At 36.7% G+C, this 27,672-nt stretch overlaps 1 protein-coding gene across 2 annotated transcripts in view; it reads right to left on the reverse strand.

Annotated features, from left to right (window-relative positions):
* Nucleotides 1-27,672, reverse strand: part of LOC115431197 (plakophilin-4-like) — a 106,984-nt gene that overhangs the window by 63,983 nt on the left and 15,329 nt on the right. The window contains exons 3-5 of one of the 2 annotated variants that reach the window (XM_030151438.1): nucleotides 15,416-15,528; nucleotides 11,940-11,974; nucleotides 8,965-9,063 (exon numbers count right to left, since the gene is read on the reverse strand). In XM_030151438.1, coding sequence (XP_030007298.1) covers nucleotides 8,965-9,063; nucleotides 11,940-11,974; nucleotides 15,416-15,528 — 247 coding nt within the window. Of the gene's footprint in view, nucleotides 1-8,958; nucleotides 9,064-11,939; nucleotides 11,975-15,415; nucleotides 15,529-27,672 lie in introns of both variants that reach the window. The other variant, XM_030151431.1, reaches the window with a different exon arrangement.

Here is a 27,672-nt window from a genome sequence, read left to right on the forward strand (position 1 = left end):
CATGTTTTATTGTGACTTGTGACGCTCTGGTCTAAATGGACCAGAAGGTTAACCCTTTAAGACCTAAAACTATTTGTGACAACTTCCAGTGGATTTTTTTCTCTACTTTTATCCATTCCTAAGTCATATCACCATTTATTATAATATTATCCTCTGTATTTTGCATTTTTTCTGTTAAAATCAAGTATTTTCCTTGATTTACTTTACCGATAATGTAAATATTCAGAGTAAATTCCAAGATTATTCCATCAAAACAAGAAAACTGAGGGAAACTGATTTGTTAGCACAAGATATCCTTCTCTCTCTCACTAGGTGGTCTGCCCTTAGGCAGGTCCTGCGCATGCTAATCGCATGAAGATTAGCATGCGCAAGATATCATTAACTGAACATGAAAAAAGTGTCTCGATCCACTGTCATTAATCCAACTCCATGGGTTTTCCTGGTGAATCAATGCTGTAGAAGATGATGGTGTTTCCATGGTAACTACAGAGCCTCTGAACGTCCAAATGGGTCATATCTGATGACCATGAAAAGACGACAGACCGTATTTTACCTGACGTATTGATATGTATTGTTTAGCAGTGTTGGGAGTAACATGTTACAAAAGTACTCCATTACAGTAAAACATTCCTTTTTGCTGTAATGCAGTAGTGTAAGGCATTACTAATCAATTTTCAGTAATATTTAATGCGGTACATGCTCAAGAGGGCTTGCGTTTCAACACACTTTTTGCCCATAATTTATTTGCTCAACAGAAAAAAAAAAAAAAAAAAAAAAAAAAAAGAGCAAGACCTTGAGACCTTAAGGAATCAAAAATGTGTCATCAAAGTTCTATTTCCTGTTGGTGTTCAGCCAGTGGGTGAAGATGGCAGAAGACAGTACAATGGCCACATGGACGTATGCTCATTACTAACCCTAACCCTGCTTTACAGAAGGTAGTCAGCATGATCCCTGTGATCAGCAGTGACAAGGTAAGCTAACGTTTCTATGACTAGTTAGAATTATTTATCAATTGGGGCTTTATCTACCACCGTCCTCGGCACCACACCCCCTATTTGAACATGTAAAATATTGAAAAAAATGCAAGCGTTCCTGCTGGGATTCGAACATCGCAGACTGTAGCGTTACTTACTGAGCTATCCACATCGGGGCGCAAATTTATGCATCCCAAGGCTCTACTGTCTCTTGTATCAGGGGTGGTTGGGTTCTACTGCGCACACGCCATTCATGACAAGTCTGTATGTAACTCAAAAGTAATACAGGAGTCATGTAACGCATTACAATTCTGAGGCAGTAATGTTGTAAGGTAAGGAATGACTTTAAATAACAGTGACAAGTAATCTGTAATGGATTAGAGTTTGGAAGTAACTTGCACAACACTGTTGATTCGTGGTCCGGAAGTCATTAAGCAGTTTTAAGGGTTAAAAACCAAACCGATTTGAGATGAGGAAATCTGACCGAAATCTTTTGTTAATATTTTTAGCAGGGGCAAAAAAAGCCATAACTCGAAAATGGTTGTGCGAAGATCCCCCAACACTTCTGGACTGGACAACTGTTGTGAATGAAGTGTATGACATGGAAAGACTGACCTTCTCATTAAGACTCACTACTGATAAATGTAAAAAAAAAAAAAAAAAAACTGGGAAAAATGGAATGTGTATATTAATCAAAGAAATCCTTGAACCTATATAATCCTATACTAATTTGTACTGAACCTGTCTGTATTTTGTTTGTCTGGAGTTTGAACTTGGATGCTCTAATTGTTGTGGTCTGTCTTTTTTTTTTTCTTAATTTTGTCTGTCATAAAATGTGGAGGTAAAAATAAAGTATTAATTAGAAAAAAAAAAAAAAAGCCAATTTAAAACATGAAGCTAAAAACTAAACAAACAAACAGACAAATAAATAAAATAAACTTAAGTAACTCCACCAGAGTGTCTCTTTTAGGTCACTTTAGCCCAGATAAAGGAGGATGGTTGAAATTGTGACATTAAAAAAACTAGACTTGACAGCATTTAGTTTATTTGTAGTCCTTTTTGAAACTCGCTTTTTGTCTCATACATTGTTATTCCTCCCTACATCCTTCATTACAATTAAATGTCATTTAGCAGCTTCTAGAAACTTTTAAGACGGACGATAGCTACTTTTCTTCCTGAGGAGCTACCAACACTGACCAGGTCTTCATTATTCCTACTCAGCACTTCCTGTGAAACAGCCGGAGATGGGATCAAACTGATCAACGCAGCCTCCCTTTTATCACTCACGGCTTTAATGATTTGCATATTATCGCGCTCGGCTTTCAACTTGTTAAAAGGCATTATGTACATAGGCATGAATATGTACATTATAGGCCTTTGTGCCGCTCCTGGAACGTCTCCACACTGCACCGCTTCACTAATGCTGGCCTAGATTCTCCTGTAGGATGAGGAGGAGGAGGAGGAGGAAGCATGTGGTGGATATTTTTAACAGACCATTCCAACTGTGTGCAACATAAATATGCCCACCAATCTCTCAAGCGTTCTCAGATGCCAGACAGGTGGTGTGAAGCGAAGTTTCAACACTTCAATCCACGTGTTTGAAATGGTTTGAATGCTTTTCAGTTTCCCTGTAATCTACTGAAAGAACCATCAAAAAAAGAGATAAAACACAAAGTCTCCCGGACGGATAAGAATTCACGGCTGCGCTCGACGCCTCGCTCTATCAGCCGTACTATTTTGTGTTTTTACACCAGCTCTGAGGAGGTTTGACGGACCCAAATGTCACCCGCTCCACTGAAGATGCATAATGTCCGACAGCGACAGAATGCGCCGGTACTGCCGAGTCTTCCAGGTGTGAATATGTGGAAACTTTTCCCTACACGACTCAAAAAACAGAACAAAACTCAGACAGACTGTAGAGCAGACAGTGTTTTAGATGGAATGTGATGTCAGTGGGTGGTCAGTGGTAAGGGTGTTTTTTTTTTTTTTCTTTTTTTTTGTGATGCTGCTCTGATGTCTGTCTAATTCTGCATAAATGTGAGAAACTGCCTGACAAAACGCACATCATCCACCTACTGTAAAGTGGGACCTGTGGGATTTGTTATGGAGGTTCTCGTTTTTCCCACTTAGCGTCACAGATTGCAGTCGTGCGCTGATGTTTGTACATGTAGGTGGCAACCATGGCAGCAAATTGACCAAAACCGTTTTCTGTGTCCCTTGGGTTCTTTGAGTGCGGGATATTATTAGCTGTTGTTGACAAAACACCCTTTGAGATGGAGCACGACAACTGCTTGCATTTTTATTTTCATCTCAAAAACAATAATCCAAGTCCTATTTAACCCATAAAGACCCAGTGCTACTGTTGTGGCAGGAATTTTTCTCTCTACAGGGTGGGGAAGCAAAATTTACAATGAACATTTAGTTGTTTTTTCTCAGCAGGCACTACGTCAATTGTTTTGAAACCAAACATATATTGATGTCATAATCATACCTAACACTATTATCCATACCTTTTCAGAAACTTTTGCCCATATGAGTAATCAGGAAAGCAAACGTCAGAGAGTGTGTGATTTGCTGAATGCACTCGTCACACCAAAGGAGAGTTCAAAAATAGTTGGAGTGTCCATAAAGACTGTTTATAATGGAAAGAAGAGAATGACTATGAGCAAAACTATTACGAGAAAGTCTGGAAGATACTATTAAAGAAGAATGGGAGAAGTTGTCACCCCAATATTTGAGGAACACTTGCGCAAGTTTCAGGAAGCGTGCGAAGGCAGTTATTGAGAAAGAAGGAGGACACATAGAATAAAAACATTTTCTATTATGTACATTTTCTTGTGGCAAACATATTCTCATGACTTTCAATAAACTAATTGGTCATACACTGTCTTTCAATCCCTGCCTCAAAATATTGTAAATTTTGCTTCCCCACCCTGTAGTTAATGTCTCTTAAGTGGTTTATCCCCATCTATAACAATATTACCCTTAATATTTTTAATGTGTCATGTATTTTCCTATATCTAGTTTAGATGTTCATGAGAATTCTGAGTTAATTCAAAGAAACTGAAGAAAAGGTGACTTTTTCAGCAAAAATATCAATAACTGAACATAAAAACAAGTGTGTGCATCCACTGTCATTGATCCAACTCCATGGGTTTTACTGGTGAATCAATGTTGTAGAACACAGGTGTCAAACATGCGGCCCGGGGGCCAAATGCGGCCCGCCAAAGGGTCCAGTCTGGCCCTTGGGATGAATTTGTGAAATGCAAAAATAAGATATTAACAATCCTTTTAGTTCAGGTTCCAAAATTCAGACCAATTCAATCTCAAGTGGGCAAGATTCAGTAAAATACAATCATAATAAAAAAAAATAATGACAATTCCAATTTTTCTGTTTATAAATGCACATATTTTCATGTCTTTCCACTTAAAAAAAAAAGTATAATTTTGCAAAAAATGTGAATAACCTGAACAAATAGGAACAACCTGAAATGTCTTAAGAGAAGTATGTACAATTTTAACAAGATGTTTTATGTATTTGTAGATCCACTGTGATCTGTAAGTTATAATGTACATGTATAAATGATAAACTGAGGCAGAAAATTGTTAAAATTACACTTATCTTTTCAGTTTGTTCATGTTATTCAGATCTTTTGAAAGGATAGTTTGTAGATGTAAACTTTTTCACAATGTAAATGTACTTTTTTCGCTCTAAAACATAGAGAAAAGTTTGGAGATGACATTATTTATATATTATTATGTTATTATTTTACTGGTTCGGCCCACTACAGATCAGATTTTGCCAAATGTGGCTCCTGAACTATAATGACTTTGACACCCCTGTTGTAGAAGATGACGGTGTTTCCACGGTAACTACGGAGCCTCTGAATGTCCAAATGGGCCATATCTGATGACCATGAAAAGATGACAAACTGTATTTTGCACCAATTATTTACATGTATTGATAGGATTAGTGGATCAACAGGTATTAAACAGTTTACACCAGTAGATGCTTTTGGGCGACGGTGGAGATTTGGGTCTTTATGGGTTAAGACCTAAATGAAGGCCGGTGAATTTTAATATGAATGTTGTTTTCCTTTTGTCTTGTGATTGGTGGCTGTTGGACTGCATCTATACTGAATCCCAAAAGGCTAATGTTGAAGCCCATATGGCAGGGGTGTTAAACATGCGGTCGGTGGGCCAAAACTGGCCCACCAAAGGGTCCAATCAGGCCAGCGTGATGAATTTACAAAGTGCAAAAATTTAACTGAAGATATTAACAATCAAACGTTTTGAAGTCGTTTTAGTTCAGGTTCCACATTCAGACCAATGTGATCTTAAGTAAAATAACAGCACAAGAACCAATGAATAATGACACCAAATTTTCTCCTTGGTTTAATGTGGAAAAAATATTACATTCTGCCTATAAATAATGACATCTCACATTTTTTGTCTGAGTACAAAAAATTACATTGAATTATGAAAATATTTACATTAACAAACTATCCTTTAACAATAAAATGTGAATAACCTGAACAAATATGAACAACCTGAAATGTCTAAGAAAATTGAGTGCAATTTAAAAACAAATATTCTGATTCTTACTACATGTTTTGTGCCTTTGCAGATCAGATCTGGAATGCATATGTGCATAAGTTGAGGTGTAATATTGTTAAATTTGCACTTAATTTTCTAAATACATTTCAGTTTGTTCGGGGTATTCACATCTTTTTTGTTTGGATAGTTTGTTCATGTAAATATTTTCAGAATTTAATGGGGGTTTTTGCACTGAAACAAAGAGAAAAACTTAGTGTTGTCATTATTTATAGGCTATTCATTTAATTGTCCAGCCCACTTGAGATCAAATTGGGCTGAATGTGGAACTTGAACTAAAATGAGTTGGACACCTTTGCCATATGGCGTCACACAGCACTTCTACAGAGCAGGGACATGGACCTAAGTGAATATATTAATACCAAGTGAAATATTCGTTAATGCTGGAATGGATCGCCCTGAGATATTAAATGCCATGACTAAAGACGATCTAACAGAAAACAGAGGATTTCCGAACTTTAGGCGTAAACACATCACAGCTTTGGTCTTTGGCCAGGCTGTCTGAATGGAGTCTGATGGGGGAAATGGCTCAGTTCCGTGAACAAACAACTATTTTATGACAACAGATGGTTTCATAACAATCAGATGATGTCTGGGACGATCTTATCCATAAACCAGCAAATTATAACAACAACTGATGAGATCTAGAACAAATTAAATGACTGTTCTGTGAGACAAGTTACAGCTTGAGGTGTTCCGACAACCCAATACACATGGAATTTTTCTATTTTCTTCTTTAACTCATCAAAACCAATGAAAAAAAAAAAAAAACACCTTCACTAAACATGTCAACAAAAAAAAATCTTCTTCCACTGGTGAGAAATCTGCTCTGCTCGATCACAAGACTGACATAAATATTAACTACTTAACCACAAGTTAGCCATTAGCTTTTCAACAGGACAAAACTGGAATTTTCCCTTTGAATGAATCCAAAGGATGTTAATTCAATTCAACTCAATACACTTTATTTGTCCCTGAGGGGCAATTTAAAAAGACCATGAAAGTAGCTGTAAAAGGAAAAAAAAAAACACACGCACTCCGGGGTTGACAACTTTCTTGCTTCACAATGAATCTCTTTTTCGATTCCTAGAAAAAACTTATGCCTTTGTGATTTATTGTGTATATATAAAAAGTGGACAAAGCATCTGTGACGTCATCTATTGATTGATGACCTGCTGTTTCTAAGGCTTGAATTTGTCATTTCACCATCATGTGTTTTTTGGAAACATTAAACCCCATATTAAAAAAAAAAAAAAAAAAAAAAAAAAAGTGGAGCTGTAGAAAAGTAACAAGTGGAACTCCCTAAGGTAATCGTAACTAGGGGTGTAAAAAAAATATCAGCTCTGCAATATATCGCTATATTTCATTTCAAAATACTGTATCGATATTAAAAGGTACTGTATTGATATTTTTAGGTATTTATTCAAATGCAGATATTGTGGAAGTTCATTTCTGTTTTTTTCATTTTTTGTTTATATTTTATTTAATATTATTTAACAATCTTTTATTAAATAATGTTAGTTCTTTGTTGGGATTGTACAAAAATAATGTTATGATGTTAGTTATGAACTAATAGAACATGAACATTTGAACAGAAACTGTAATGTCTGTAAAACATTTAAGTTTTAACTGAGGAAAATTTTGTGATGCAGCATTAGATCCTGTTCTGATCAAATAAAAATGTGTTGACTATTTGTGCATATTCCTGGTGTAATTAAATTCTTCAAGGAAATAATCATTTAAAAAAACCAAAAAAAATCGCCTTTTAACAGTATCATGATATATCGTGATATATCGTATCATGATCCTAGTATTGTGATTTGTATTGTATCGCCAGATTCTTGCCAATACACGCTCCTAATAGTAACTGAAAACGCTAACTGTCATGCCACAACCAAGTTATTTCAGCAACTTAATAAATGTTTGTGTTGGACGACAGTAATATTGACATAACCTGAAGTAGAAATACATAATTCAGTGTTAGCAAGGAAAAAAGATTAGCTGGCTAGCCTTTGCATCTCTCATTGTTAGACGATTAATACTTCTTAGGCCGAAGGAGAAACACCCTCCACCTTTAAGATATGGGTCAATGACCTTTTACACCACCTGACACTAGAGAAGATCTGCTATTCTACAAGACGGTGTGCTCAGAAACTCTATGATATGTGGAAACCTTTTCTAAAACACTAGAGAATTTAGGACTTAGGGACCGATTTTGTTCTATTTGCATTTATAATTTAAAAAATGTCTTCCTTTTTTTTTTTTTTTTTTTCTCTTTTTTTCCAAACCCATAATACACCACTACTTTAATTTATCTGGTTTGTTTATAAGCGTATTTTGGGTACAATTTCAACATGTAAACAATGTATACAACAATACATGTGGTTGTATGCAGAATCAAAACCAATCTGCTAAATGGGACAGTGATATTTTCATAGGGGTAGGGCTTTGTTGGAGCATGGGTGGGGATTGCTTTTGTTTGTATTGACTCATGTCTGTAACATAATTAGCTTGTACAGATTCTGCATAAACACCAATAAAAAGACTTTGAGCAAAAAAAAAAAAAAAGGATTAGCTGACTAATCATATAATATAGTATCAAATTGGTGCTAACATTAAATTGCTAATTGGCTAACGCTAACTTGCACTAATGAGCAGAATATTGTAAATGAGTCACATCAGTTTTATAAAAATCCCAAGACTTTAACATTGTTGGCTGTAAACATGTTTAGTTTTACTCTTAAGAGGAGCGTTTTAAAAGTGGGTGGATCTCAGAGGCCTTAACTGGACATTCAAGGAACTGCACTTTTTAACCCAATCCAAGTTAGAACTTTGTTACTTCAAAATGTGTCACTACAAAGTTACATCGCCCACTACTGGTCTGGCATATATACTACATCGTTTTCAGTCCTTTCACTGTTATGATATAAACAGGGATTGTTTTCACTCCATTGTTGAGTAAAAACCCAACAAAACAAAGTAAATACTTGTGTTTTCACAATGAAACACATGAAATGTTGTCATGTAAAAGAGGCCTCAGTATTATCCAGACTGATTTACAGAAGATTAGCTCAATTTATTGTCAAACACTGATAGATTAGATTAGATTATAACATTTATTCCTGCCAAAGAATATAAGCATGGTGTAAGAGTAGTTTTCTAAGCAACGGTTTGAGTTTGAGCCTGAAACTTTGTCCGTTCCAACTTAACTACCGTAGTTCTTGATCTCTGTATAAAGGCAGCTATCTTTAAAGACAACTTCCTGCCAGCGAGGAACTTAAATCATGTTCCATAGCTGAGCAGAGATAGAAAATCCTGAATAGCGGCCAAATCTTTGGCTCAGACCATGTGCTGTGTACATTTAACAGACCCTCACTGTCATGCAGGGAGACCCGATCCTGTTCAGGCAGATAGAGTCCGTCCTCCGGCTCCAGGAGTCGACCAGAGGCCTCCATACCGCCCTGCAGATCTCCACCTGCAAAAGCATCCACAGTTCAGTCAGAAGCACAACACGCCTTTGTCAAATCTAAAACTGAAAAGATTAATCGACTTGAAAGAAAACATTATTCAGTTGCAATTTTCCTGAATTGAAGCTTTGTTTCCTTGATTTCACCGCCACTAAACATTGGTTCCACTGTTGCTGTTTCACACGGACATTTATTGTGACGCACATGACGCCAGGATCAACACAAACAACACGAGAGATGAGGGAAAAAAGGCAGAAAATGTCTATTTACTCAGTTTTATTAATTGGAACAAAGACTTTGTCCTTTAACCCTTTAAGCTTTTACACAAATGTTAAATATATTTGGTTTTATTTATTTTAATTTTAAGTTAACTCTTTCCCCGCCAGAGCATTTTCCAGTGAGTTGGTAGCCAGCGCCAGCCGTTTTGGTCATTTTCACTAATCTTTGGAGGCTCACTGAAAATGTTGTGTTAGGAGTATGTGAACACTGAATACATCAAAAGAAAGAACAGAACTTCAACTTTTAAACACAAAAAACTATTTTATTCTATCTTTATTCGTTCGTGAGATATAAACATTTGAATATTGGTCATTTTCAGGAAAAAACAATTTTGAGCAAAAAGCTGAGAAAACTGCATTTTTTTCAAAGATATTGATTTTCAAGAGAAAACTGATTTCCTATTTACATTTTTGACTCTTTCTTATTTACCAACAGTAACACTGTCTTCAAAATCACAAAATAAAATAATAATAACAGCAATAATAGTAACAAACAGCTCTAAGATATCCCATCATTCCACAAAATGTTAGGGGAATCCACACCAAACTTTAGACCGAACATCTTGTAAAGCACCAGGTTCCTTCTAAACTTTGCACATTTACATACATCAGTTATAAGTCTAACACATAGTAGTTTAGCTTTTGGATATAAACACCTCAATATTCCTCATTTTCAAGAAAAAAAGAAACAAATGCACTAAATACTGTAGATTTCTGGCCTTTGGCTGCACCAGGTCCTCCTGTTGGACCAGCTGCTGTGTTTGATCTGGAAATAATTCTATGGACATCTAGTTATTTATCTCTGTATGAATATATGTATTTATTTATTTCATACAAAAGCCAAATCCAACAGTGTCTTCCCTGTGTCCTGCTGACATTCTACAGCTGAATATGTTCTGTGTCCTCAGTCTGAATCTGAACTCACTCTAACAGATGCAGACTAGCTTTCCTTTGTCTTGTCCCATGTCTGTATGTCTGTCTTCTCCTTGAATGTCCACTAGAAATGTCTCTTTTCTCTTCCTCCTGTCTGTCATTTTCTCCGTGTCGCTCTGTGCCCCCGCACCCCCCACCCGCACCTCCGTGTCGGACCTGAGCCGCTCCTTGTTTCCCGTGTTCCGTGTCCGTCTCCCTCACCTTCTATTTCTCCGTTCCTGTCTCTAAATGGTTCTTCTGTAGCTCCATCATATATTGAATTGTCAGACTCTGTCTCCATAATCATCTTTAAGGCTTTTGAAACTGCGCGCGGTTCCTGCAGTCTTCATTTCCTCATTCAGTGACTGCCACTGGATGCGTTGCCATGGGATACGGAGACTCCAGTGCAAAAACGTTAAACCCGGCCCGTCATTTTTCCGAAAAAGCTGCTTAATTGTTTGTTTTTGGACTAAGGAAAGTAATTCACATGATCCACAACACCTCCAACTACAGTATAACAGTGAAAACACGGATTGACGGAAAATCTCGTCATTGGCGGGGAAGCGTTGGGAAGCAATTGACGGAATATCTCGTCAATGGCGGGGAAAGAGTTAATTTACGTTGGATCCAAATGTGTTGAAGACTGCAGTGCACATACTGTTTGTAGATGTCATTGGACTTTTTTTTTGGTTTACTACTGTGTCTCCTCCCAAAAAAACAGGAAAGTACGCATTTTCACTTTTTTACATTAAATAATTGTCTTTATTGCAAACAGCATACTACAAATTTTTTTTCGATACATATTTTATTGTTTATGGAGTGTCAGTGTTTTTTGTTTTGTTTTTTAAGTAAAGCTGTGAAACTCTTGTCCCCTCCAGAATACAAAAATGCAGTTAAAGCTATAGAAATTTTTATATGGACTTTTACATTGTTATTGTTATTTCTATTCAGATATTTTTGTCCTTTTACATTTATACTTTTGTAGTTGTCTCAGCTGGTTTTGGAATAAAGGACAAGTTGTCATTTTCAGACATGTCGTTTTCACTTTTTTTTCCAGCTATTCAAATAATCGTTGAATCAAAACACAGAAAATAATCAATAGTTGCAGCTCTAGTTAAATCCATTATGCAACATATGCTAATGGCTTGGTAAGATAATAGAAAAAAAAAAAACAAATAAAGTGCAGTAAAGTTTGTTTGAAGAAAACCACATCACCTCCAGACAGGATTCTCTTCATCTAAGAAATATCGATTCTTTGACACAAATGAATACTGCATTTTACAACAGTACTTTTGCTTTATTGGAAAGACGACAGTGAAGAATGGGCCGGGAAACGGAGCAGAGGGATCGGTGACAGAGTAGTAAATGGGTTCAATTCAAAGGCTCGTATACACCAGTAGAAACATTGTTTTGTTTTGCTTGACCAGTCAGTGCTGCATTCAGGCAATTTCCACCAGGGGCTAAAGTAGCTTTCTTCATCTGGAATAATGTGTTGTAACGCGCCAAACTGGGATCGATTTTATTTTATTTCAAGCTGCATTGTTTACCATTTGAAAAACCGACTGCTGCTAGTATTATAAACCTCTTTGGCCTTTGGTTATTATGATTGAAACGCATAAACACTATGATTTTGCAATCACGTGCTGCAAAAATAACTTTCAGATTTACAATAGGTTTGAAGTAGAGAGTCATACCTGCAGTTCTCCATGCAAACGACTTCTCAGACGAGCTTCGGCGGAGAAGGAAAGCAGGAAATGGAGGAGAGAGGAGAAAGCACAGACATAAATCAAATCACAGTCATGGTCCAATACTTTACATTGAATCAGTCCAGGAAGAGGAAAGACGAACACATTCTGACTGTTAAGGAAAAAACAAGAAGATTCCCCTCACATTCAATCAGAGCAGTGTGTAGAGAGCAGACTTTTGTCATTCCTGTGTGAATTTCAATTTACTTTGAAAATTGATATAAATGAAAAAGTCACTTGATCCCGGCTGCGGATCAGACGTTACGTAACCTGCATCACAAATGCACAATGTGTTATCTGGGTTAAGAAAACACCTGCAGACACAAAGCGAATCATTTCTCACGGTTAAAAAAAACAAAAACAGTTATTAGAGTAGATCTGTATGACACCAAAACATCCCTGTTGGTTCGTATCATGTCAGATGGAGCTGGAAATCTGGTGGTTTTAGTGACGTGTGCGGTTGTGACAGGACAATGTGACTGTCAACGAGCTGAGCATCATCCCTCATGAAGACAAATATCACCATTATGAGTCCTGACAGAGCAGACTGCCAATGATTTACAGCCTGCTGGAATGCATACACCAACAGCAGTAATTAGACTTTGGCTGCTGTTTTGGAGGTTTTCCTTTTTCTTTTTAAACAGTCAAGTAAACCTGAGGTAAAGCAGGTCAAATGTAAACTTTTACAGCGTCAATTCCATTAAACATGAGTCAAAAGCTTAAAAAATGCCATTTTATGAAGATAGTTCCAGGAGAAATCTGACTTTTTTTTAAATGAGTAATTGAGCATTGTGTATTTTTTCAGATAGTTATGGATGTTCTCAACAACTATTATAAAAAAAAATCTCAAATAAATCTGAAATACAACAGCGCACATGAAGGATAACACAACCTCATCCTCATTAACAATGAGCCAAAAGCCTCAAACATTTTATGAATGTAGTCTGGAGAATTAAATATTTAAATTAGTAGGGGTTTTTTCCCTCATGTTTGAGTGATTTCTAAGGAATAATTATAGATAGACTGAATATTAAAGACACTTTCAACTGAATCTGAAATAAACCGATCAATACCTCATTTTCAATTAAAAAAAAAAAAGTTGCTTCAAAAACATTGTCTATACACAGTTTGAGGGAAAAATGCTACATTTTTAAGCCAAGTTTTCTCAGTGTTCAAAGTTAAATGTTGAAATTTGCATAGATTTGGGTGCTTACATTAAGTTTGTGTTGGAGTCATTTCTTTATGTTAGCTCAAATTCTTTTTTTTTTTTTAATTTTTTTTTTACCATAAATCCTTACATTCACTCTCAGATTCCTCAATGCCCATCTTCCCCACCAGTGTGTAAACTAACAACCATTAGCTTTGAAAAGGAGACCAATAACATCAACAAATAACCAGCTCTAATACACAGACTCAAACACAAGCTTCACACAAACACACACAGAATAACAATAAAGAATAAATAAAATGATGCATTAATAATAAATGTTGATGTTTGTTAACATATGTTGTTTAAAACAAATACATATATACTGTACAATAGTCCAATCCACAAGACATGTAACACTATCAAAAGTCCTAAATGAAAAACTAGTTCTAACCTAAGTTAAAATGTAAATTAGAACAGCAGTCAGACTATTAGTCCGTAAGATACATTAAATATATTCTAAATCTTCATCATTAGCTTAAAAATGGAGCTACCATTAGCTTAGCTGACACCAACAAATAACAAGCTCCCACTGCAAAGAAAAGAGCTGAACACACTTTACAAAAAGCACAAATTTTTGCATGCACAAATATTGCGTTTTAACAACACATTTTGAATAACACCACATTTTGTTGAAATGGTTGAAAACTAATTCATTTAAAGTAAAAGCGGTCAAATGTAGGGAATACAACTTAATTTTCAACAAATGAGGCCGGTCTTCAAAAGGAAAAAATGCTATATTGTCATGTATAGTTGAACTTTTTGCGTTCTTTCCTTCTGTTTCAGTTCTTCAGTTCTTGTTTCTATGTGTTTTCTGTATTAGGGTCAAGTCATGCAGTTATGTAGGGAGTGCTCGACTACATTTTATACTCTAATTCAAAAAGTATCTAAGCTAGAGACATGAATACTACATCACTTTAAAGGTATTAACTAGTACTTGAAGCTCATAAAAAGAAACAAAATCTATAGTGCCATCTTTTGCCATAAAAATTTGAAAAACTGCATGGTTATGTAGGGAACAAAAGTTAACATCTAAATTTTCCTTTTTTTCTAAACATTTCAAAAGTGCGGTTGCAAGTGTCTCCTAACTATGAAAATTTGCTCAGATGTTCTTTAAGGTGTCTATTTTGATAAACTATGGATGCATTTTTTATTTTTTAAATATAACTCTAACTTTTGGCAAGAGTTTTAAAGAATGGAATGGTTATGTAGGGAATTAGGAATTTCGGTTATGTAGGGAAAGAACAGACAGGTAACAAATTTATATATTTTTATACATATTTATGACTAGATATACAAAGGACACATATTAGCTGTAGGAAGTGATTCATTAAGCACATTTAATGCACAGTATGTTCAGAATAACCTTTGCACAGATAGTGACATGGTTGCTAACATTACATGGTAAAAAAAAGTGCTATAGCAGGATCAGTTTTCCTTGCTAAACTGACTGTTAGCTAACATTAGCTGTTAAAGATTCACTGTATTAGATCGGTGCTTTCTTGTTTACATGATGTTTATGAAGGGAAATCATTTTTGCATTGGTCATTTGTTAACGTCAACTAACTCTGTTTCTAAGCTAACACCTCTGTCCTCTTACATCCATGATAACAGCATGGACATTGATTTCTATGTAGAGGATTTTGGTGTTTTCTTGGTGAAAATCTTTATGATTGCTGACAAGTTTTCAGTGCCTCTCTTCTGCTCCTCCAGAATGCATATAATATGCTTATAATATTTGCTAAAATTAGCATTGAGTACACACATATCATGGATGCAGGCAAGCAGGACATCTTCTAAACTTGGTTAGCTCAGACGCCAGGTCAGCTAGCATCAACAAACAACCACTTCCAAGTACGAAACCAACAACAATCCACATTTTACATAAACACACAAACATGCAAATCCTACACATTAAATATTTAACGGTATTACTGTAATTCTCAGACTTCAGAAGGTAAAAAGCTGCTGCATAAGAAGCACAGTGCAGATAAAGTTTGCATGGTTGTTTATGCATTAAATCCTCACTGTGTTGCTTATAATTACCAAGCAATAAACGACAACATAATTATTATTTATTACTGTTCATTTAAAACTCTCTCGTGGGATATCATTTGTCTTTTTTTTTTTTTTTGCTGGTGCTAATTTGATAATTTGATGATAGATCCATTAGCGTGTCAGTGTAAACATGAGGCCGTCATCGCACTGTCAGATCTACCTGCTACTGTCCCCCGCTGGCGAATCAGCTCCCAGCATGCACCTCTCCAGCTGGCTCGCCACAATCTGCCGCTCCTCCTCCAGCTCTCGAGTCAGCCGCTCGAACTGGAGCTCCTACGGCAAGACATTAACAGTGACGATTATAAGCCAACATCCAGCATGCCACTGCAATTTAAGCCTCCTTTTTAAGACCCATTTGATGCCAGTTAGAATTAAATGGAAAAGCCATTTTGTATTCAGTCTGCATGACTTGACTGATTTCTCACCCGCTGAGCGCCCTTTGAGAGACGGAAGAATTTATTTTAACCTGTTAAGTTGGATTCAATACACAAAGCACTAAAACTGTGGTCCAGGACCTTTTATTGAAGGTATTAGATAATGTCACAGTTTCAGAACTTCAGGATAAAGCAAAGAGGACACTGCATAAGATCAAATTATTATCTTTTTTTATTTTTTTATTTTTTTTTTTTAAACAGAGTATAAGCCTCCTTTTAAAAAACTATATCAGGGGTGGGAAATTAATTTTCTTATGGCGGCACATGAGAAATTTTGATACTTAAGGGCCGGACCAATATACTTGCAGCTCTGCTCAATATATATCTCTATAAAAACAGTACATTAAACAATACAATGATACAGTGAAAAGGTGGAGCACAGAATACAACTATTCATTAGTTAACCCTTAGGTGTCTGAGCCTATTTTGGCCATTTTTGAGTACTTTTGATTTTTGTCTTTATATAAATTATATACATTTTTCAAATCGGATTTTATATTTTTTGTCTGTTTTTTGGCCTTTTGTATTGATATAGAAGGTTAAAGTAAAAAAAATAATAGGCAGATGAGATAGATGAGGTTGTGCTGGAAAAAAAAAAAGATACCAAATATGGGTATAGTAAACACTTCTTTATATAGTATAATTATATATATATATATATATATATATATATAATTTATATAAAGAAGTGTTTGCTATACCCATATTTGGTATCTTTTTTTTCCAGCACAACCTCATCTATCTCATCTGCCTATTATTTTTTTTCACTTTAACCTTCTATATCAATACAAAAGGCCAAAAAAACACACAAAAAATATAAAATCCGATTTGAAAAATGTATATAATTTATTGCATAAATAATACAAAGATGCTTAACCAACCCTTTCAAAGACTTTAAAAGTGAATATTGGTTCCAAATATTAGGTATATAAAATTTAAATTGGAATAAATTAAAACTCTACTCAAATATTTGAGCATATCTTTACATAGGTGTTTTCTACCGCTAAAAAAGAAAGATTACAGCATTTTTAACAAGACATGAACTTCTAAGTATTTATTTACTGATGTCAGAGGCAAAGAAAAAGAGAAGGAACAGAGATATAGACAAAAAAGTGTATGTGAATGGTTTGTATGGATGCTTTGTGTCATTGTACAAAGACATAGAAAAAAAGATTGTTAACAAATCAAAGGAAGCGGAATTAATTTAATTATTAGTATGTAAAAAGGGGGTGGGAGTTTTGAAGTTACACCTCTTCCCACTGTCGAGCGATGAAAAATTTTGTTTGACCATGTTGTATGATTCTTTGTTATCTGATGATTCTATGTGCTCGAAATAAAACCAAACCAACTAACGATATGCAAACAAACAAACAAGCAAAGCTGGATGCATTCATTGTTTTTCATGTAAAGTTAATGTGGAGCTGGTTTTACACATTTTCGAAAAAAAAATTTTGTGAATATTAAATATGCCAAACCGAAACCGAACCGTCACTTGGGCCTTTTTGGAATTCCACACAGCTGCAACAGCAAGAAGCAATGAAGCCATTTCTGTGTTTGTTGCTGCTGCAGCTGCATGGAATTCCGAAAAGACCCGAGTGACTGTTTGGTATCGGTTTGGCATATAAACAAACTGACCGCTTGTGATGGAGTACCCTTCGAAGTTCTTCAAAGTGAGGGGAGTGATTCAGATGCGTAACCACAGAAAGACTAATGGATTTGTGATACTTAGGCTATTACTCAAGTTTTACAGAGTTGATGAAAAATTGGTGATGAACACCTTATGCTGCTTTAACACGATATCGACTGTCTAGCCACTGTCTGTGTTATTAACTGGAAACACTGCATTATAATGGATCTTTGCATTAAAACCATGTAACAAGTGCATGATGTGTTTCTAAAACTGACATGACCTTATTTTACCACCATTGTGACTGATAAATGACAGTCATTAAAACTTCAATAAATAAAAAGTTACTGTATTTTCATACTTAACTAGTGAAAAGAATTGAAAAGTGCTTCATTTTTAATTGACCTACTTATCTTTATCTGTCCTCCTGCTTATAAATTACCTTCCCTCTCATAAGCTGGTGTCTGAATGTGACAGAATTTCCTGCAGTATGCACCAACTTAATACATTCTAAATAAATATAGCCACTTTTAGCTCCACATTCATTACTGAGACAGCTGGGTGTCTTCTGTCTCAATGAAATGTAGTCCACTCTTACACTAGTCATTCTGGGTTCGTCTGGTAACATCCCAAGAGTCAAAAAGTCAAACTAATAGCACGATAACCTCTGACCTTTTGTCTCTACACCTAATTGGTATCTGTCCAGAGCAGGATGAAACTCTCATCTAACTCTCAGTGCAGCTGTAACAGAACAGAATACCTTTTTTCCAATTTTTCAACCATGCAGCACAGTACATACAATATAGTTCACATTTGACAGTAAAAATATGGTGTTTTAGTTGCATTTCAAGCAAAACACGAACAAAACAATGAACAAGATGAGTGAAAGTAGTCCAACCTCTTTGAAAATGTCCTTCATAAATGCTGCAAATATGTTGCCAATAAATAAATAATACATAATACTTAAGTAGTATTAAGCAAGACTAGAGCAGTACTCATTTAAAGTCTTTAATATATTGAATAAAGTCATTCCAGATGCCTTCAAATGTTTGCTCTTTACCCTTCAATACAAAGATGATCTTCTCTCATGGAAGACTTGACAAAATCTGCCTGATTCAATGAGTAATACTTGATCTATGAGCTTGAACTCCAAAATAATGCTACACAGTTTTTGGTGGTGAGGGCTATAAATACTTATTTCCTTTTATTATAGTTTAGTTTATACCCAGAGAAACAACAAAAACAGCTTTGGTTCCAGTATTAGAGCAGCATTTCTGCATTTGTAAAGTCTGTTCTTCTGGCTCTGCTCTGATTCCTAGTAGTCCCACCTACTAAAGAGGATGACAGAGTGTGTGTAGGTTAATGTGAATCAGATGCTTCTTCTAAGCCTCGTCAAGCTCGACTTCATGTTTTAAGTGAATCACTGGTGCGTAGGTTAGATGTTTTTCCACTAAAGGCTGTCTGCTCATTAAAACCACTCTGACCTCTCAGGAGGCCTTTGATAAAATTCAGTATAAGACACATCCGTCTCTGTCTGGACACCGACCGAAGATCAGGACAACTGAAACTCAAACAACACTTCCCTAAAAAGCTGCTGTGGATTCGTTGACCTGCTCTGTTAAAGTGGAGCAGATGTTTGCCAACTGTAGCTGAATCTCCGATAGCTTTGGCACTCCCTCATTTGTATTCTGTTACATAACACCGAGGCTTCCCAGCTGCTTCATAAATCTTCTAGGAACCACAGCTGGTGTCATCCTGGAGGTCCACTGGAGAATTATCTGTCTGACTGCGAATAATGTCTAAATATAAAAACAACCGGCATGGAAACACACAGCTCCCCAGGAAACCTCATTTTACCTCAGCGTCAGCAACACATGCTCTCGTGATCATAATGTCTTTGTGAAATTCGGCACAAAGGTTCAATTGGATGAGTAATTTGGAATCTGGTGGTCAAAGGTCAAGCTCAGTGTGGCCAAAAATGATATAATGGACAGATTCAATTCATTTTTGGGAAGTCATGATCAAACTAGTTGTTTTCCTGAAACAGTCTGACAACCTCTGTGATGACCTTTAACATCCTATACAGGGTGTTTGCTCTTTATCCAAGTAAAAATTCCACACTATTTCAAAACTGCAATTTTTTCCCCCCAGACCTTGACTTTATGTACTTTTCTACTTGTGCGCCTACATTTTTGGTTGAGACTGTACCTGTTGTGTGTAGTAGAAAAGTTCATTTTAATAAATGCATGAATAAATGAATGCATAATTTGCAGTAAATTATGATTTACTGACAGAAACATTGTCAAAACCTATGAAAATCACAAAAGTGCATGAATGTCATGCAAACAAGTTTTACTAGAATCATTCCAGTGCCAACCGGTTAGTGAAATCCTATCACATATTTTATCAGATTATGTGCCTTTGAGCAAACTCTCAAATTTAACTATGACAGAAACATTTGTCACATTTTATTAAGACTTTCATACAAAATTCCAGACTTTTCAAGGTCTGGAAAACAGCATTTTAACATTCCATACTTTTTAAGATTTTCAAGACCTGTGCAAGCACTCTACTATATGAAGTGATTTGAATATTCTATATCCAAAAAGTCAAAGGTCACCTTCACTTCATCATCATATCATCAAATATACTTGAATACAAGGTTCAGATACAGAGCTGTCTTAAATGTACCTATCAAAACATCATTTACTGCATGTTAGATCTCATCAGGTAGTGTTACAATTTTCTGTTCTATGGATAAGATGTTAAAGCTCATCAAAGATGTCATCTGATGACAATTTTCACAAAATAGTTGTTTATTCCGGGAATAAAACCACTTCTCCCATATGACTCCATTCAAACAGAACAGACTGTCCGTTCATAGCCCCAAAGGACATGATGTGATTATACCTAGAGACTGAAATTTCGTGTGTTTAGTCAGAAAAATCAATGACATCATGATGCTCTGCAAAAGTAAAAATGTATAGGTAATTTTTTTGTTGAAAAGAACCACAACTATATTTTAGCTTATGAAGAACACAACAGTATGGCATAATATTGACCATGTGACAAACACAACTCAATTCAGATGTGATTTGCTTAAATGTGTGGAATTTGCTTGTTTTCTTCATGTCTGTGTGGGTTCTATCTAGTTATTTTCGCTTCCTTTCACCATCCAAACACACACACACACTTAATAGATTAACTGCTCAACCTAAATCACCCATAGATGTGGATGTCAGAGTGAATGGTTATTTGTATGTCACCCCTGTAATGAACTGGTGACATGTCCAGGGTGTACCCCAATTTTCCCATAGGTAGCTGAGACTTCCGTAACTTTCTTGAGGATTAAGTGTTTCAGAAAATGAATGAATGAAATGGAAATGAATGTGTGAAACTGCAGCTATTTATGCTTAAAATGAATTTACTATAATTCTGAGGACTGAAATGTGAATGACAATTAATAATCACATAAATATACAGTTTCTGACAGAAAATCAAGTGAGCCAATAGAAACTACAAGCAATATTAACTACTGAATTGACTGCAGTTAATGTAACCCATCAAGCTAACCATGATTTGTGAGTCATGACAAGAGACTAAAACAAAACTACATAAAATTCAAGTTAATTTAATAAAACCTACGCTGAACGTAGTAATGAACCCTTGGCCCCTTTAGAAAATCACTTGTGCCCTGTAATTACACTCATGTTGCACTATCCATTTACCACATCTGTTCTAGCTTCCCCTATCTGCCCCCATGACCATGCACTGACTCCGAAAGACCTGAAAATGTAGGTCAACGTTGCTGTCTAAATTTGACACAGTGACTTATTTTACCTTAACCCATAAAGACCCAAACATCCAAAAGCATCTACTGATGTAAACTGTTTAATACCTGTTGATCCACTAATCCTATCAATATGTGTAAATAATTGGTGTAAAATACAGTTTGTCATCTTTTCATGGTCATCAGATATGACCCATTTGGACGTTCAGAGGCTCCATAGTTACCTTGGAAACACTGTCATCTTCTACAACATTGATTCACCAGTAAAACCCATGAAGTCTAATAAATGACAGTGGATGGAAATGTTTGATTTATGTTCAGTTAATGATATATTTTACTGAAAAAGTCACTTTTTCTGCAGTTTTCTCTGTTTCTGATATAATAACCCTCAATTTTAATCTGAGGTTTTATGAACATCTTCATGATCAGTGAATTAAATACAGGAAAATACCTGATTTATACTGATAAAATGCAAAACACAGACGATAATATTATAATAAATGATGATAAACCACTTACGCAAGGTTAGATATAGAGAAAATTTCATTTGGGAACTGACACAAAAGTAGCACTGGGTCTTTATGGGTTAAAAATAAAGGTCAAGGTCTTTGTCTGAAGAGCTTCCCAAGCTGCACCTAAATACCAAACATGAAGGAGATCTCTGCACCAAATCCTGACCCAGAAGTCAAACATCACATCAAGTCATCACATCATATACAAATTTGCAACGTTGTCTGTTGTCATTTCAGTTTATCTCCGAGTTGCTGGCTTGCTAACTCGCTATTGACTATTGTTGTTGTAAATGTCGTCATAAGTCAGCCAGAAATTGCCCAATACCAACAAGCTTAAAGAGTGAATATCATCACATATCGAAGCAGAAGCAACATGATTTCAACAACAAATCAATTACACTCCTGTTCATGTAGACTGGGACAAAGACAACAGTCAAATTAAACAGTTTAGTCAAGCTACAACCATAATTCGACAAAATTGTGCCTGTAAATATACAAGTTCAGATAACTTGCAGCAGCCACAGCAATAAAAACTAAAAAGACCGAGAGTGAAGAGAGGGGTCTGGCTATCCAGAAGCATCTGACCTGGGTTTACTGAGATATTTTGCCAAAACAGAGATATTTTATGTAATCAAGTGTAAATATAGAGCCTGGCCAAAAAAAAGTCCCACGCTTTAATAGAAGAAAGGATGAGCCACTCACTGCATCGGTTACAGTTACAGAACTTGTTGTAGCTGAAACATATTAAGTATCCAAGGGAAGGATCTGAGTTTTAATCAAGATGGGGGTGGAGTAGTGTTTATTATGAGGCTGAGGTGGAGTTTGACAAAGAGCAGCCTTCATCTTGATTATCCAACACGTCCAATTAATTTTAATAACATAGTCGGAAAAATAATAATGCACGTCAGCTATTTTGAGTCTATGTTATTGGATACTTTATTTCCAAGCCGAGACAAAACATGTCATGTGATCTTTTGGCCTGATCACCCACCCCCGTCATCTTTCAACTGACATATAAATACTACATAAATTGGAATTTTTGTTTGGTGACCTTGTCATCGCCCAGATCACCAAGAGTCGATCGAATCATAATTCTTCCACATCAGAACGGTCATTTAAATCCGTGCTTTTCGTCTGTTTACGTCTCCTGATAAAAGCTCTTTTGTATTTGGGTCAGCGCTGGCCATGTGATGCACGAAGCCTCGACAGTCTCTTCAGTCAGATGGCGTACGCAGATTTAGTTAGTAGTTGGTCTCATTATGTTGGATATTTGATTATAGCTCAGAAACAAGAGCTACGAAGTTCAAAGTGTGCAGTGACATGCAGATTTGTAAATTAACTGGTCTTCATTTGGCGGTAAAACCACATTAAAACTGATCTGATACCTGTAAAAGGATGGCACATTCATATATAAATAGGTGAGTGGATGAAAATATAATGTTCTCCATTGAAAATTGGGTACACGGTGCTAATTTAGCAGCATTAGTGTTGGTTTTCCTGCAGTAATTATTCAGAGTTAATTGGGGAGATGTTTGTCTGCTTATGAGGCTGATATGGCTCTGGGGCTGTTGGGGCTCTAAACTCCTGCAAAATGTTGAATTAATTGTGTGACTGCAGAAAAAAAAGACTAAATTTAGTAGAAGCTTTAGGAAAGCCACATCAGAATTTTTTTTTTTTAAACATACAGACGAAATTCAGGATCTTTATGCTCATACAAGCGCCTCGGGCGTAGACGCAGCTTTAAGGTGTCTTTACGTTGAGTCATACTGATTTGTCCTTTTATTAAATCAGCGGCGAAACGGTGAGAAACAAAGACCGAAAATATCACACAGGAAGAGGAAATAAGGCAGACAGACTTGATGATAACATGGAGTGTGTGATAACTGCTGCTCGCCAGCTGAAACCACCACAAAAAGAATAAAAGTAAAAAGGATATATAAAAAAAAACATCTGTAGAAATAAAAACAATAACAGCATAAAGGTATATAAAAAAAACTGCTGTGATGTACTAAAAAAAAAAAAAAGAGATCCAATTACTGTTATTTGTTGATGTTGTCATGTCCGCTCCCAGACTGTGTCTGGATTTGTCTGTCTTTTCTGTTTTGTCTGTCATTTCCTGTTTTATTTTGTTAAGTTTCCCTCATGTGTCTTGTCTGGTGTCTTTACTTCCTCTCCCTGATCGTGTTCACCTTTTCCCTGATTACCTGGCTCCACCCTGATGTGTTCCACCTGTGTCCAATTGTCTTCCCGCCCTCTTGTGTATTTAAACCCTGTGTCTTCCCCTGTCCAGTTGCCAGTTTGTGTTCTACAACTTGTTGTGCTCACTCACCAGCGTTTTTGGATCCTGTTCGTTTGTCTGCCTGTTTTCGACCCGTTTTCGTCCCTCGACCACCGAATCTGCCTGTTCCTATCCTGCCTGCTCGTCAATGACCTGGTTCGTGTTCCCGACTCTGTCTCTGCCTTCTCCCTTTAATGTCTCAGCCTCTACCGGTTACCTGTGCTTCGACCATCCGCCTGGATTACTGACCGTGAGTTCTGCCTGTCCCCCATGTACTGTTGCTTTATTGTTTGGTCCCCTGTGTATGACCTGGCTTGTTTTTTGACCTCCCTCTGTCCCTAGTGGGGATTCCGTTGGGGTTTTCCCGGCTCGGCCTTGCTGGTCGTCAGCCATTTCCACCCGCAGCCCAGACGTCTATCCCCGGACTCAGTGGCTTCACAGAATTAATATTCTCTCAGTTGTATTTTTTTCACTTGTTAAAGTGTTTAATAAAAACACTCAAGTTTACTTGTACTCTGTGGTCTTGCTTTTGGCTTCAGCCTTTGTACTTAGCCTTTTACAGATGTGACTAACTAACAAATGTCATTGAAAATACTACTAACTTAAAAGTACTATATTTGTTCATTATCTTATCACCTGATATGTTCTGCCCTCGTAGTTTTATAGACCCCATCACTGGGAAGCAAGTGTGTGTGTATTAAAGTAATACAGCAACCTTTAGTTTATTCTTGTGCTGAAGTTGATGACTTAAGTGAAAATGTAACTGAAGCTTAATAATACTGCCGCCCGGCCGCACATCCCTGCCTACCCAGGGGTTAATTTTGAGTCTTAACTTTCAATTTTTGAAAAACTTTGAAGAAAATCCAAAAATTGAGAAAAAGAACATGAGTCAAATTTGAAAAGAATTGGGTGAATAATGTCCAAGAAATGGGTTGGACAAATGTCTAAATTGAAATAAAAAAAAAAACTGAAATTCAGCCATCACACTGTGCACTGCACCTCTCCTGGTTAAAGAACATGTGTCCAATTTGGAAATAATCAGGTGAATAGTACCCCAGTTACCGAAGTCCATGCATACATGTAGCTGTTTTCAATAATATTGTGCAAACAAGAATTTTCAGAGGAAAAGTTTTTATCTACACAAACCCGCATAAATACACAATGGCGTGCTATGGGCTCTACGCACAGCCCCACTACTTCCTGAACTTAAAGCAGCTCCTTTATCTCCTGTCTTTCATTACTGGACACACTAATTAATCCAGGTGTGCCTGCTACTTCACCTTGTGACTACTGCGGTCAGGCACACCTGGATTAATCAGTGTGTCCAATAACGTAAGACAGGAAATAAAGGAGCTGTCTTTAAGTTCATGAAGTAGTGGAGCTGTGCATAAAGCCCATTATGGAGTAAGGGTAGGGTTAACAATTTTTTTAGGGCGTTCAAGACCTAAATGTTTTCCAAAATCTCCATTTTGGCTGGAATTCTCAGAAACAATCACCCTACACTGTAGTTTCCATGTGGATGAAAAGCAAATTCACATAAGAAAATATCCAATTTCCAGACACCAGCTGCTTGTATACATGGCATAAAGTAATGAGCCTGTTTTGAAAACACAGACTATGAAGTACAGATATTTGTACTATACTGTAGGGAGCAAAAGTAAAGAGTTAGAAAAATGAATACTAAAATGGTAGTTTTTTTCTTTTTTATTTAACCTTGATTTAACCTGGTAAGTTAGTTGAGAACTGATTCTCATTTTCACAACAACCCATCACTTTCATATTCACACCTATGGGCAATATAGATTTACCAATTAACCTATTACTGCATGCCTCTGGATGGTGGGAGGAAGCTGGAGTACCCGGAGAGAACCCACATAAACACGGGGAGAACATGCAAACTCCACACAGAGAGGCTCCTGGTGTTGGAATGGAACTCAGGGCCTGCTTGCTGTGAAGTGGCAGTGTTAACCACTACACCACTCTGCCACCCACAAAGTAGCAAAGGTCATAAAGAAACTCGAAAAGAAGTAATTATACAGTTACATCTTGGAGTTTCTGTACTATCTGTGATTTCACCATGTGTTCATTATCCAAAATCTGTAGGAAAACAAATATCACACAGCTGATGCCGCTGAAAATGGGAGATAGCTGAACCTGTAAGTGTGAAGCTCCCTAACAATGTCTTTAAGGGCGAGTCCTCCTCTTAAGATGGCGAGTTGTGAAGAAAGCAGCAGTGCGTCGCAGCAGCAGAACTAGGCCGAACATTTCACGGATATCACAGATGCAGTGTGGATAAACCCAACTGCTGGGCTATGATTAGACACAGCTCGTATCCTGCAAGACGAAAGAAGATGCAGAGGTCCGCGCTCGGTGTCACTGAATAAACCAAAGAAAAACAGTTTGTGACGGGCTACAATAAGCCGTGGAGAATGGTCTGGTTGCCCCCAGCTGGTACGAGGCGGCGCCTGGCAGGGATAGGCATGTTTGCAGACATCACGAGGTGACGTGGGCCACCGCCGCCATTCTGTTTTCCCCCCCGAGGCGTGCAGTAAGTTAGCGAGGCTGAGACAAGGAGGGCTGTGTGTTCCTGTCCTGTCTCTGCAACTACTGTGACGTGATGTAAGGAGAAGCAGGAGTGTAAGCAAGCAGAGGCAGCAGCAGCGCTCTGACAGGATGAAGCACAAGACTGTAACACAGTGTCAACTAGACGCCCAACAATGACACTTTGTTCTTTTAACATCTACTTTCCTCTTTCTATCCACACAGTAGAGCAGTGGTTCTCAATATTTTTCTGTCAGGCCCCCCTTTGGAGGACGAAAAATCTCTAGTCCCCCCTCAACCCCAACAACATTGTAACAGTGGTGCAATTATAAGTTCTATTGAAAGAAACATCAATACTGTAACAATACTTTTAGCTTTTCCTTCAATTATTTGTTGCGCAAATTAAAAGTAACGTAGATTTTTGTGTGAACAATATAAATAAACTCAACCAGACTGCTCCCTGAGACAATATTTTTCCAAATAAAAAAAGGAAATGCACAATTATCTACAACTATGACAATACAGTTCCTTTTTTTAGAACAACAAACAAATTTTGGTAACAAAGACAAACATTTTAACAATATCAGTGGGTCAATGAGCCCGTTTACTTTGCATCTCACATCTCAGAACATTAAAGTGCAAACTGTACAAACTGTACAAAAACACAAACTTTGCACATGTGTCTTTTCCAGTCCAGTCCTTGTCTGTTGTCCAAACCTAAACTCTTTGTCTAGTCTAGTGACAGTTCACCATGGCAGTGGATTTGTTTCTTGTACGTCCCTAAAATGAGTTCAGGGTGCTCCAACGCTAAAACATTAGTTCCACCTGCTACATGTTGTAACCTGGAAAAAAAAAAAAAAAAAAAAAAAAAAAAACACCCTGAAGTGATCCCATGCCCCCCCGGCAAGCCTTCGCGCCCCCCCTAAGGGCCCGCCCCACAGTTTGAGAAACACTGCAGTTGAGGGAGCTGTGTATTATACATGAGTTTAAGCCATGAAGACCTAAAACACCCTGGAAAAATCATTCTAAAATCCAAGAAACAGTCTAATAAAAAAAACTTGATAGAAAAGTCAGAGCTGAAACAATTAATTGACTCAAATCCTTTAAAAAAAATTGCAGTTTTCCTTAATTTCGCAGCCGCTAAATATTGGTTCCACTGTTGTCGTTTCACATAGACGCTTATTGTGACACACATGACGCCAGGATCAGCACAAACAACATAACATAGACAAGGA

Source organism: Sphaeramia orbicularis, chromosome 2, assembly GCF_902148855.1.
Source record: "Sphaeramia orbicularis chromosome 2, fSphaOr1.1, whole genome shotgun sequence".
Classification (NCBI taxonomy): domain Eukaryota; kingdom Metazoa; phylum Chordata; class Actinopteri; order Kurtiformes; family Apogonidae; genus Sphaeramia; species Sphaeramia orbicularis.